The sequence below is a fragment of the Salvelinus alpinus genome, chromosome 1, assembly GCF_045679555.1.
Source record: "Salvelinus alpinus chromosome 1, SLU_Salpinus.1, whole genome shotgun sequence".
NCBI lineage: Eukaryota > Metazoa > Chordata > Actinopteri > Salmoniformes > Salmonidae > Salvelinus > Salvelinus alpinus.
In genome coordinates this window covers 24632904-24646859 of record NC_092086.1, presented here as the reverse complement: position 1 = coordinate 24646859, position 13956 = coordinate 24632904, and the positions used below count along the sequence as shown (strand labels likewise).

Here is a 13956-nt window from a genome sequence, read left to right as displayed (position 1 = left end):
AGTATAACAAAGTAATTGGATACCATGATACGCATAGATATGTTGTGCTATCTGTGTTAATACGTACGACCTAAGTTAGAGACTTTTTAAGTGCAACTGGTGTAGCTTGCCAGAACGGTTAATGCGATTTTGACGCCCTGGGCGAGCCTGGAAATGCAGCTCTTCGCCCGCTCACAGGTTGCTGACATGTTGTTCCTCTGAAAATTTGAAAATGATTGCCTTCGTTTTGTAATTGGGCTGCTTCCCCGGGTGTGAACCAAATGCCCCTCTTGAGTGGATGGCGAAGTCGGCTCAGAACAGGGTTCGATTAAGCTATGTGGAATTATTTTAGGAAGGTCATACCAAAGAAAATGTTGCTATTAGGTTTGGAATTTAAAAACTTATTCGGGATCAGGTGTCCCTTCCACAGGACGGTTGAGCTAACGTAGGCTAATGCGATTAGCATGAGGTTGTAAGTAACAAGAATATTTCCCAGGACATAGACATATCTGATATTGGCAGAAAGCTTAAATTCTTGTTAATCTAACTGCACTGTGCAATTTACAGTAGCTACTAAAGTGAAAGAATACCATGCTATTGCTTGAGGAGAGTGCACAATTTTGAACATGAAAAGTTATTAATAAACAAATTAGGCACATTTGGGTAGTCTTGATACAACATTTTGAACAGAAATGCAATGGTTCATTGGATCAGTCTAAAACTTTGCACATATACTGCTGTCATCTAGTGGCCAAAATCTAAATTGCACCTGGGCTGGAATAATACATTATGGCCTTTCTCTTGCATTTCGAAGGTGATGGTACAACAAAAAAATACATAAGAACGGTAGTTTTTTTTCTTTGTTTTATCTTTTACCAGATCTATTGTGTTATATTCTCATACACCCCTTTCACATTTCCACAAACTTCAAAGTGTTTCCTTTCAAATGATACCAAGAATATGCATATCCTTGCTTCAGGGCCTGAGCTACAGGCAGTTAGATTTGGGTTATTTCATGCAACAACAAAAATAAAAAGGGGGCGGATCCTTAAGACCATGAAGTATAAAAAAATATATATACAATTATTTGGTGAACATTTTATTTGGCCTTACTGCTAATAGCCCATACAAATGCATTGAATAACAGAGTCACTACATGAAAGAACAGTCCCCCCCAAGAAATCTACAGGAAGTTTGTTCTGAAGTGTTTGTCCTATATCTGAGATATATAAGAAAATCAGGAAACATGTTATGTATATATATTTTTTACATGTAACCATTATTTTTGGCAATAGACAGTGCATTCGGAAAGTATTCAGACCCCTTGACCTTTTCCACATTTTGTTACATTACAGCCTTATTCTAAAATGTATTCATTTGTTTTTTCCCCTCATCAATCTAAACACAATACCCCACAATGACAAAGTAAAAACAGGTTTTACAAACATTTTTCCTCTGTCAGAGTGACCATTGGGTTCTTGGTCACCTCCCTGACCAAGGCCCTTCTCCCCCGATTGCTCAGTTTTTAATACATTTGCAAGCATTCTAAAACCCTGTTTTCGCTTTGTCATAGTGTGTAGATTGATGAGGAAAAAGTAATAATTTTTTCAATTTTACACATCACCGTGGGGCTCCTTGTCCATTGCGCAGACACAGCGCATCGGAGATACAGATTGTTTTTGCGTCAACCTGGCACTCAATCATTTTTTACTTTTTTGCTATTTTTATATAGGGACATAAAACTAAAACTGAGGGCATTACATTTTGAACTGAGTAGGGCTAAGCCCCCTTTAGCCACCTCGTCCAGCTGGGAAGCCCCAAAATCTGCTTATTTATTTTATTTTACTCTCATTGAGATAAAATACATTTAACAAGAAATATCTGGTCCAAGATATAGCAGCAGGAGGAAACTAAAACCAACCAACTTTCAGGAATTCTATTTTGATAATGGATAAAAAATATTTACAATATACGTTTTTTCATAAAATAACATCAATCATGCTGTCTATATTTCTCCGGTGTTACACAAGTTCAGTGTCACACCCTTTCTGCTAGCCTGGTATCATAGTAAATGTAAATGCGTGGACACTTAAAATAGTATGATATGTAACATTTGGTTTGGTCACGTAAAACAGATGTGTACTTAAGGCAAAAACAAAAGTAGGATGGTTTATCGGGGTGGATGGGTTGGCACATAACGTGAACGTCTAGCAACCCAAAGGTTGCGAAATCGAATCTCATCACGAACAACTAGCATTTTAGCTAATATAAATAATATTTTAACTTTTTTTTTAACTAAGCAGTTCAGAACAAATTCTTATTTTCAATGACGGCTTAGGAACAGTTGGTTAACTGCCTTGTTCAGGGGCAGAACGACAGATTTATACCTTGTCAGCTGCAACCTTTCAGTTACTAGTCCAACGCTCTAACCACCAGGCTACCCTGCCGCCCCTTTCCAACTACTTACTACTTTATTAGCTACTTTGCAACTAATTAGCATGTTAGCTAACTCGTCCCTAACCCCTTTGCTCTACCCTTTCCCTAACACTAACCTAACCCTTCCCGTAACCCTAACCTTAACCTAACTCCTAAAATGAACCCTAACCCCTAATGTTAGCCAGCTAGCTAACTTTAGCCACTTAGCTATAATTCGTAGCATATCATACAATTTGAAATATCATAACATATTGTAAATTTTTCAAATATGTAACATATATTACGTTTTGCAAATTCGTAACATATAATACTAATTGTAATTCATAACATATAATATGAAATGGGTGATGGACATCAACAAATTAATAAATACCATACGAAACGTAACATATCATACTAAATGGAGTGTCTAGGATTTACGCAAAGAATATTTCTAAATGCTCTGGGACCACGTTGCAGCTCCAACTTCATGTTACATCAGAAATGTGCATACAATTTCCACTGTTACACAAAACACATGGCAGGGTATTTGATAATGGAAAAAGTTGATAGCTTATTACAGTAATAAAAAAAAAAAGACTAAACCAAAAAGTAAAACGATTTCACAATCAATTCCCATGGTTGATGTTTTCTATGTCTGCTATTACAGGTAATATTTTTCTTGTTTGAAGTCCAAGCTGTAATTCATAACCATTTGTCTAGGCATTGTGACTTTAGCACAGTTACCTTAGTCACAGTTGAGTGAGCAAAGATCACAATTGTTTTTGCAGTTTCAGGGGGAAGTCAAATGTTAAAATCTGCAGGGCCAGCACCTGACAAAGGTCTGTTAAGCTCTACGATAAACTAAAATGTATTGTTCCACCACAGCTGTGCTTCTTCCAGAAGAAAATCCAACCATTTTAAAAATGTTTAAATACAGATAAAATAAAATGTCAGATATGCATTCAATATGCAAGAGTACCTATGAGGACAAGAATGTATTTCTGGAGAGTAATCATGTGATCACATGCATATTCATTACTTTAATTATTGTTTTTACAGTGTGTATATTTTTTTTATTCGTGTTCATCATCCAAACCAAATTTCAGTATGGAATAATGAAGTTAAACTCGGAACTTGAACTTGATATCTCTTCTTTTAAGTTTACCCAGCAAGATATAGTCGTGAACAAAACAGGTTGTCTGTAGTATTTTAATGTGGCTGGAGTATTTAGCATTTTAGTTTTTTGGTAGATCACCTGCTAAATGTACTGGTTGCAATAGTTTGCAAGTGCTATTCAAACTTCGCAAGTGCTATTCAAACACCATCATGTTCTTGAGAGTCTCATCTTTCCAGAGAGGGGTCATAAAAGTTTGTAGGTCAACCCGTTCAGACGCTGCATGCGATTTTGTGAGAAGACCGATTTTCGGGATGCCTTTGTTTTTCAGAGTGGAGGCTGCTATTATTTGGTCTTAGAAAGAGATTACAGTACATCACAGGATATTGGTACATTCCTATGATGAGTCAATAAAGATAAATTCCCTCATATGGACCTCTAGGTCAGAGTACATTTACATAACAAACACAAACACAGCCTTTTATCACTCATCCCCACTTATGTTTTACAATTCCAGTTGTAATTTGTAGCATTTTATCTTAAAATGTAACCTTATAAACAAATTCTAGTCAGATGTGTATTGTGACACTTGGAAACTTTTCTCATCATACTGCTGGCAGTTTTTCAGAGTGGCGGTTGTTATTACATGGTTTCGCAACAGGATGTGAGGCTGCTCTGAGGTTTCCTCTGTGCAACAGTGGAGAGAACATGAGGGCGTTGACAATTGTTATTGGGTTCTGCAGAGAGCCAACAGCAGCGCTTTAGTTTGTAACCACAGAGAAAGAGGGTTAAAAACAAAACCCTCCCCCCTATAGTTGAGGCAGAGGAAACTTCCAAGTCAAACACAGTAAAAACACCATGTATAAAACCTGTGTGAAACAAAACCTAAATGTTCAAAAGCGTTTTCTACCATATTTCTAAGACATTTTCTCTTGTGTAGTGTCCAAAACTCATATTGCTGCAGACATCCTGATCACATAATAGAAGTTTACACAGTCACAGTTTGGACTTGGTTTGAAAATGACGGCCAAATGCACACTGTTCAGAGGTGCTAAGTAGACCTATGCCTTAAGACTCTGTTCCAAAGCTATTCCTGCCTTTTCTCTAAGACCTTTTAGGGTTTCCCTTGTGCAGTAGATTCCCAAAATCATATTGCTCCGGACATCCTGATCATTGAAAATAAGTTTACTCAGGCACTCCGTTTCGGCACAGTTTCCGTAGGGAAAGTCATTTCTGTCTGTCTCAGGGTTTGAGAGAGAGAAAAGATCCCCACAGTTCTTGCACGGCCTTCGGTCTTCATAACAATTGGTCTGGTGATTCCTGTAGAATGCTCTGCATTTTACAGAGACAGGGAATCTGATACCGTTTCCCTGTTCATTATGTCTGAATGACAACACTGCATAAGACACATAGTCATGCCACACTTTTAGACATGACCAATTGATCACAATGTTCTTTTCTCTCTCCCCTCTGCAGGACAGGGATGCTCCATAGTACTTCACTGGTCTGAGGGCTCCAGGGGTTTCGTTGTAGCACACAGCAATGACAGTAGCCTCCAGAGTGTAGTAGTTTGTGTAGTTACTCTCGCCTTTTATTTTGGGGGGCAATTTCAATGCTTCCAGGAAACTTAGAAGAAATGTTTTTATTCCCCTTTCCTCTTCCCCTTCACATCGACAAATCCTGACAGCCTGAAAAACAAAAAAAGTGAAACATGCAATATTCAACAAATTATAAGCTACATGGAAAATGCATGTTTTATTGTCATTGTTTATTGTTAATTTTGTTGATGTGGAAATTTGTCAGGGACAAAAGCTTCAAGTTAAATCTATTCTATTTACACACTTACCAAATCCAGAAGAATGGAAAATGGAGTCTGGTGGGGTGGATACTTGTAATTATTGAATGCCTGTGGAAATCTTCTTTTTAAATCGTACATCACCTCTTGAGACTCAAAGAAGGCAGTTGGAAGAAGACGGGCCTTATGAATGTGACCTAAGAAAAAGATGCTATGAAGCAACTTTTAACAAACATGAATAATTAATCACATTGAACAATTAATAATAACTTTTTGTTCTAGAAATAATTCATTTGTAACATGATGAAATGTTTAGTAACCTAAAAATATACACAATGTGTGGGAACGTATTTTAGGTGATGATTAATGCATTTTAATTAGGTGATATGTACCTTATTCATGTACATGTTTATTATGTGATGTTTATCCTGGTGTTCTCTCCAAGTCTTCACAAGCTTTCTAATGAAAGCTGTACCTGATGACTTTAAGCTTACATCATTTCTTTTCATCCAATTTTTGTAAGTATCTGTTGGTCTCCTTAAATGTGGTATTGTAAAGTGTAATAAAGTTAATGTACAGTAAATAATATATATTTCTAAAATGCTGTTCAAACCCAATTCAAGCAGCCCTACTCCGTTTGAGCTGTGTTATCCCATTTCCCCTGCATAATGAGAAAGCAAGTTGAGTTTCTTTATTTTTCACTGTCTTTTTCGTTTTCTTGAGTACACAAATGGGCATCATTTGTTATAGTTGTGCAATTTCACTAGTTAAGCAATTTAACAACTCTGATCAACTACAATACTAGATAATCTTGCTGTACAAACTTTTGCTTTTTACTCTGGAAATAAATCTGCATGTTAACTACTACTGAACAGCTTAAAGGGATAGTTCAGCGTAATTACATTTTAGATAGTTGTTTTCTTACCTTGAATGCAATACGTGAATAATAACTGACTGTAATCCACAATTTGGTTTCAATTAACTAGCCACTGATAACAAATGACAGTAACCTCTCATTTGCCACTACCTTACATTCAAGTCAACCTCTCATGGGTATCGACTACCATGCTAGTCGATACCTATAGACTCCAAGCTCGTGAAACAACCTCTAACTTCCTTCATACTAGATGGACACAGAGACATAAAAAGTGTATCTCCAAGTTCATCTGACTCTGGGGAAGTAGATAAAGGGCCGCATTGCCAAAATGCATTAAATCATGCCATAATCATTGCAAAATAATGTAAAACCAAGTTATTGAATGACAATCAGTTTAAGAGATGATTTGGACATGAAATTTAAAACATACTGAAAGGGGTAAAGGACCTTCTTTATTTTTTGGTCCTAAAATGCTTATTAGCATTAGTTGTAACTGGCTAGTTAATCAAATAAAAGTGTGGATCGCTGTCTGCCCTTGTCCATAGACTGCTTTCAACATAAGAAAACACATTTGCTGAACTAACTATTTTAATAATACCTACAATTATCTCACAAATGCACTCCTTAAAAATATATAGTCTATATGTATCTTGCACTATCATAAGTGATCACAATTGACACTAACCTTTTTGTAGGTGGTACCTGCCCCTGTAAATAGAAAAACAAATATTTAACAACTTAATGTAATTTTAATATGGTATTAATAGTAATATTTAGATGATTCATATTGTAATTTGTATTATTGATTTCTACTTACGGAGCTGCTCATGATTGTCGTGGGTGCTGAAGCCTAGCAAATTAATGACTGGGAGTTAAAATGTTTTAGGGCGGGGCACAGAAAAGAAGAGAAGAATGAAGTAACAGCTATACAGATTTGAACATATTAACTTACTCAGCTGCAGTTATGTTTTTCTTTTGGATAGTAAATCGATAGGCAAAATGAAATAATAATAATAACAAAATAAGCAGAGTTTACCCCATTAACTTATGTTTGTATATGAAACCCATAGGAATAAATTGACGTGAAGGATCCGGAAAGTCAGTAGCTGTTTGGTGCATGTTACGCTTTCAAACCTTACTGCAGTGCTCACTGACAAGTAGTATTACAGATAGAAGTTGTAACCCAGAAACATCACAGGGCTATAAAGCTGAAGCATGCCCTTACATCTACGGTAGTGAGAGGAAGTCCAGTCGTGCATGGGAGAGGATGGAAGTAGGTGGAAGTGGTGCATGGGAGAGGATGGAAGTAGGTGGAAGTCGTGCATGGGAGAGGATGGAAGTAGGTGGAAGTGGTGCATGGGAGAGGATGGAAGTAGGTGGAAGTCGTGCATGGGAGAGGATGGAAGTAGGTGGAAGTGGTGCATGGGAGAGGATGGATGTAGGTGGAAGTCGTGCATGGGAGAGGATGGAAGTAGGTGGAAGTCGTGCATGGGAGAGGATGGAAGTAGGTGGAAGTCGTGCATGGGAGAGGATGGAAGTAGGTGGAAGTCGTGCATGGGAGAGGATGGAAGTAGGTGGAAGTCGTGCATGGGAGAGGATGGAAGTAGGTGGAAGTCGTGCATGGGAGAGGATGGAAGTAGGTGGAAGTCGTGCATGGGAGAGGATGGAAGTAGGTGGAAGTCGTACATGGGAGAGGATGGGAGTAGGTGGAAGTCGTGCATGGGAGAGGATGGAAGTAGGTGGAAGTCGTGCATGGGAGAGGATGGAAGTAGGTGGAAGTCGTGCATGGGAGAGGATGGAAGTAGGTGGAAGTCGTACATGGGAGAGGATGGAAGTAGGTGGAAGTCATGCATGGGAGAGGATGGAAGTAGGTGGAAGTCGTGCATGGGAGAGGATGGTATTAGGTGGAAGTCGTGCATGGGAGAGGATGGAAGTAGGTGAAACTGGGCCCACATTCTGCTAATATTCTCATCGATGAAGCATCTGATCTCAATACATTTTTCTGTTCCCAAAAATATAATTTTATTTAAAAAAATTAAAGGGGCGGTGTGAGGTCCAAAAGGTGGTTTGTTGCCTGAGGGCAACACCATGCCATAGAGGGTTAAGTTTCACCGAGTCGTAGCTGAATGATGACATGAATAAAATACAGCTGGCGGGTTATACAGTGTATCGGAAGGATAGAACAGCAGCCTCTGGTAAGACATGGGGTGGCGGTCTATGTATATTTGTAAACAACAGCTGGTGCATGATTTCTAAGGAAGTCTTGAGGTTTAGTTCGCCTGAGGTAGAGTGTCTCATGATAAGCTGTAGACCACACTATTTACCGAGAGAGTTTTCATCTATATTCTTCGTAACTGTCTATTTACCACCACAAACCGATGCTGTCACCAAGACCGCACTCAATTAGCTGTATACAGCTATAAGCAAACAGGAAAACGCTCATCCAGAGGCGGCGCTCCTAGTGGCCGGGGACTTTAATGCAGGGAAATCCATTTTACCTCATTTTTACCAGTATATTAAATGTGCAACCAGAGGGAAAAAACACTAGACCACCTTTACTACACACACAGAGACGCGTACACACCTCTCCCTCGCTCTCCATTTGGCAAATCTGACCATAATTATATCCTCCTGATTCCTGCTTACAAGCAAAAACTAAAGCAGGAACCACCAGTGACTCGGGTCAATAAAAAAGTGGTCAGCTACAGGAATGTTTTTCTAGCACAGACTGGAATATGTTCCGGGATTCTTCCGATGGCATTGAGGAGTACACCACATCAGTCACTGGCTTCATCAATAACTGCATCAATGACGTCATCCCCACAGTGACTGTACGTACATACCCCAACCAGAAGCCATGGTTTACAGGCAACATCCACACTGAGCTAAAGTGTAGAGCTGCCGCTTTCAAGGAGCAGGACTCTAAACCGGAAGCTTATAAGAAATCCTGCTATGCCCTCCGACGAACCATCAAACAGGCAAAGCGTCAATATAGGACTGAGATCGAATCGTACTCAGTCCTGAATCGTACGCTCGTCGGATGTGGCAGGGCTTGCAAACTATTACAGACTACAAAGGGAAGCACAGCCGCGAGCTGCCCAGTGACACGAGCCTACCAGATGAGCGAAACTACTTCTATGTTCGCATAGAGGCAAGTAACACTGAAACATGCATGAGAGCATCAGCTGTTCCGGACGACTGTGTGATCAAGCTCTCCGTAGCCGACGTGAGTAAGACCTTTAAACAGGTCAACATTCACAAGGCCAGATTACCAGATTACCAGACAGATTACCAGAACGTGTACTCCGAGCATGCGCTGACCAACTGGCAAGTGTCTTCACTGACATTTTCAACGTTTCCCTGTCTGAGTCTGTAATACCAACATGTTTCAAGCAGACCACCATAGTCCCCGTGCCCAAGAAGACTAAGGTAACCTGCCTAAATGACTACAGTGCTTTGAAAGGCTGGTCATGGCTGGTCATCAACAGCATTATCCCAGAAACCCTGGACACCCTCCAATTTGCATATAGCCCCAGCAGATCCACAGATGATGCAATATCTATTGCACTCCACACTGACCTTTCCCACCTGGACAAAAGGAACACCTACGTGAGAATGCTATCCATTGACTACAGCTCAGCGTTCAACACCATAGTGCCCTCAAAGCTCATCACTAAGCTAAGGACCCTGGGACTAAACACCTCCCTCTGCAACTGGATCCTCTACTACCTGACTGGCCTCCCCCAGGTGATAAGGGTAGGTAACAACACATCCACCACTCTGATCCTCAACACTGGCCTCTCAGGGGTGCATGCTCAGTCCGCCAAGTCTAGGTCCAAAAAGCTTCCAGAATTAGACTGCTAGTCTCATCTCACCTACTGGTACAGGGCTCATAGTGAATTTGGAGAGATATCAAGTGGGGAAGATACTGCCATCTGGTGGTGTAAAATGAAAACACAGAGCAGTGCAGAGCTGATGAAACTGGGTTTATTCTTAAATAAGAACTGAACAAAAGAAAACAGAGCAAATGTAATGAAGCGGGGAGGAACCTACCTGGATTTGTCCAATAAACCCGTTTGCGTTTTCCTTTTGGAGTAAACGGTTTCTGTTGCAAAACGTTTTGCAACAGACGAAACGTTTTGCAACAGAATCGGCATAATGATTACATCCCTATTGTCCCTGGTGCAAGGTTTACTCGATGGCTGCTGGTTAATGTTGCCCCCGAAATTGTTTTCATAAACTGCTTGTAATTAATATTTGTATTCACCCACGTGGTTAGTCGCTTTGACTTTGCAACTTGGCCAGATAGTGTCGACCCTTCCTTCTGTCGTAAATAGCAATATTATTAGTTTACACACACTCAAGTAATTTAATAAAAATGAAATAGTAATTTCAGTGGATTCTGTAAGTCTATATGCCACCCTAAGTTTATTGCCTAGCTAGACACACATTCTGTTATGGAATAGGTTAGGTAGTTTAGTTATTAGTTGCACGACACTACACTACCACTTCCACAACCAATCGCCAGGTGGCAGCACCAACTGGTCAGGTGCTGTGCTCTGCCAGGAATCCTTGATTATGCACAGGTGCAGGTGATCAATCAGTGTGTCAGCTCTCAGAGCTGTGAGGCTGCTGGAGTTTGAGGTCCATGTGGGCCTTTGGTTTTGGATTGAATGTTTCGGTTTTGGGCCTTTAGTAGTCATTTTTTTTGTATATAGTCGTGTCCAAAATTATTGGATCCTTTGATAAAGATGAGCAAAAAATACTATATAAAAACAAATACAAATACTGAGCTATATTGTATGCTCAACATTAAAAAACTAGGATAACAACGTTGAGCCTTTTTCTATAATGTTTTATGAGAGTGAAGAACACATCGGGAGGGATCTCTACCAACTGACCCGTGTGGCTCAGTTGGTAGAGCATGGCGCTTGCAACGCCAGGGTTGTGGGTTCATTCCCCACGGGGGGACCAGGATGAATATGTATGAACTTTCCAATTTGTAAGTCGCTCTGGATAAGAGCGTCTGCTAAATGACTTAAATGTAAATGTAAATCTTAGACCATTCCTCCAAACAGAATCCTTCCAGATCCTTGATATCATTTGTCTGTGCTTATGGACTGTCCTCTTCAATTCAGACCACAGGTTTTAATGAGGTTCAAGTCCGGAGACTGAGATGTCTATTGCAAAATGGTGATTTTATGGTTAGTTAACTATTTCTTCGTGGATTTTGATGTGTGCTTGGGGTTATTGTCTTGCTGGAAGATCCAGCAAGGCAATATTGCGGCCAAGTTTCAGCTTCCTGGCAGAGGCAACCAGGTATTTGTAAATGTCCTGGTACTTGGTAAAGGTCATGATGCCATTGACCTTAACAAGGGCCCCAGGATCAGTGGAAGCAAAATAGCCCCATAACATCAAAGATCCACCACCATATTTCAAATCAAATCAAATCAAAGTGTATTTGTCACATGCACCGAATACAACAGGTGTAGTAGACCTTACAGTGAAATGCTTACTTACAAGCCCTAACCAACAGTGCAATTTTTAAGTAAAAAAGAGGTATTAGGAAAACAATAGACAAGTAAAGAAATAAAAAAACAGTAAAATGACAGTGAAAATAACAGTAGCGAGGCTATATACAGGTGGTACCGGTACAGAGTCAATGTGCGGGGGCGCTGGTTAGTCAGGCTAATTGAGGTAATATGTACATGTAGGTATAGTTTAAGTGACTATGCATAGATGATAAACCGAGAGCAGCAGCAGCATAAAAGAGGGGTTGGGGGGTGACGAGTGGCTGGACACAATGCAAATAGTCCGGGTAGCCAATGTGTGGGGGCACCGGTTAGTCGGGCTAATTGAGGTAATATGTACATGAATGTATAGTTAAAGTGACTATGCATAGATGATAAACAGAGAGTAGCAGCAGCGTAAAAGAAGGGTAGGGGGGTTGGGAGGGTGGCGGGACACAATGCAAATAGTCCGGGTAGCCATTTGATTACCTGTTCAGGATTCTTATGGCTTGTGGGTAAAAGCTGTTGAGAAGCCTTTTGGTCCTAGACTTGGCACTCTGGTACCTCCTGCGGTAGCAGAGAGAACAGTCTATGACTGGGGTGGCTGGGGTCTTTGACAACTTTTAGGACCTTCCTCTGACACCGCCTGGTGTAGAGGTCCTGGATGGCAGGCAGCTTAGCCCTAGTGATGTACTGGGCCGTACGCACTCCCCTCTGTAGTGCCTTGCGGTCGGAGGCGAGCAGTTGCCGTACCAGGCAGTGATGCAACCTGTCAGGATGCTTTCGATGTTGAAGCTGTAGAACCTTTTGAGGATCTGAGGACCCATGCCAAATCTTTTCAGTTTCCTGAGGGGGAATAGGTTTTGTCGTGCCCTCTTCACAACTGTCTTGGTGTGTTCAGACCATTCTAGTTTGTTGGTGATTTGGACATCAAGGAACTTGAAGCAAGCAACCTTCTCCACTACAGCCCCATCGTCTCCTTTGTCTTGATTACGTTGAGGGATAGGTTGTTATTCTGGCACCACCTGGCCAGGTCTCTGACCTCCTCCCTATAGGCTGTCTCGTCGTTGTCGGTGATCAGGCCTACCACTGTTGTGTCATCTGCAAACTTGATGATGGTGTTGGAGTCTTGCCTGGCCATGCAGTCATGTGTGAACAGGGGGTACAGGAGGGGACTAAGTACACACCCCTGAGGGGCTCCAGTGTTGAGGATCAGCGTGGCAGATGTGTTGCTACCTACCCTCACCACCTGGGGTGGCCCGTCAGGAAGTCCAGGATCCAGTTGCAGAGGGAGGTGTTTAGTCCCATGGTCCTTAACTTAGTGATGAGCTTTGAGGGCACTATGGTGTTGAACGCTGAGCTGTAGTCAATGAATAACATTCTCACATAGGTGTTCCTTTTGTCCAGGTGGGAAAGGGCAGTGTGGAGTGCAACAGAGATGGCATCATCTGTGGATATGTTTTTAGCTGTATGCAAATTGGAGTAGGTCTAGGGTTTCTGGGATAATGGTATTAATGTGAGCCGTTACCAGCCTTCCAAAGCACTTCATGGCTGCGGACGTGAGTGCTACGGGTCTGTAGTCATTTAGGCAAGTTACCTTAGTGTTTTTGGGCACAGGGTCTATGGTGGTCTGATTCAAACATGTTGGTATTACAGACTCAATCAGGGACATGTTGAAAATGTCAGTGAAGACACCTGCCAGTTGGTCAGCACATGCCCGGAGCACACGTCCTGGTAATCCGCCTGGCCCAGCGGCCTTGTGAATGTTGACCTGTTTAAAGGTCTTACTCACGTTGGCTACGGAGAGCGTGATCACACAGTCATCCGGAACAGCTGATGCTCTCATGCATGCCTCAGTGTTGCTTGCCTCGAAGCGAGCATATAAGTGATTTAGCTCATCTGGTAAGCTCGTGTCACTGGGCAGCTCGTGGCTGTGCTTCCCTTTGCAGTCAGTAGGGATGAAGTATTTTCTGCATATGCATTGTTCTTTTGAAGGCCAGACCCACTCTTGGTGTGCGTGGCCTAAGAGCTCTAATTTCATGTCATCTGACCATGGCACCGCCTGGAGTTTGCTAAAAGGCATTGGCACATGGATTGGAAACGTTTTTTTTTGTATTACTTGTTCAACATAATCTCTTTCTCTGAGCAATTGTATTAGTATAAAATAATAGAACATTGACATTTTATTGAGAGTACAATGTAGCTCAGTATTTTGTATTATTTATTTAATGCAGTCTTTTTTTAAATGAATCTTTATCAAGGG

The 13956-nt window shown here is 41.0% G+C and overlaps 1 protein-coding gene across 1 annotated transcript; it reads right to left on the bottom strand.

The window, feature by feature from the left end:
• Positions 1 to 1222: 1222 nt before the first annotated feature.
• On the bottom strand, positions 1223 to 7327 carry LOC139580921 (uncharacterized). The gene is made up of 6 exons (XM_071410115.1): positions 7220 to 7327; positions 7001 to 7048; positions 6869 to 6891; positions 5699 to 5843; positions 5358 to 5528; positions 1223 to 5199 (listed from the first exon to the last, which is right to left on the bottom strand). Exons 2-6 carry the CDS (start codon positions 7010 to 7012, stop codon positions 4573 to 4575), a joined length of 978 nt encoding a protein of 325 aa, XP_071266216.1. The 5' UTR covers positions 7013 to 7048; positions 7220 to 7327; the 3' UTR covers positions 1223 to 4572.
• Positions 7328 to 13956: the final 6629 nt, after the last annotated feature.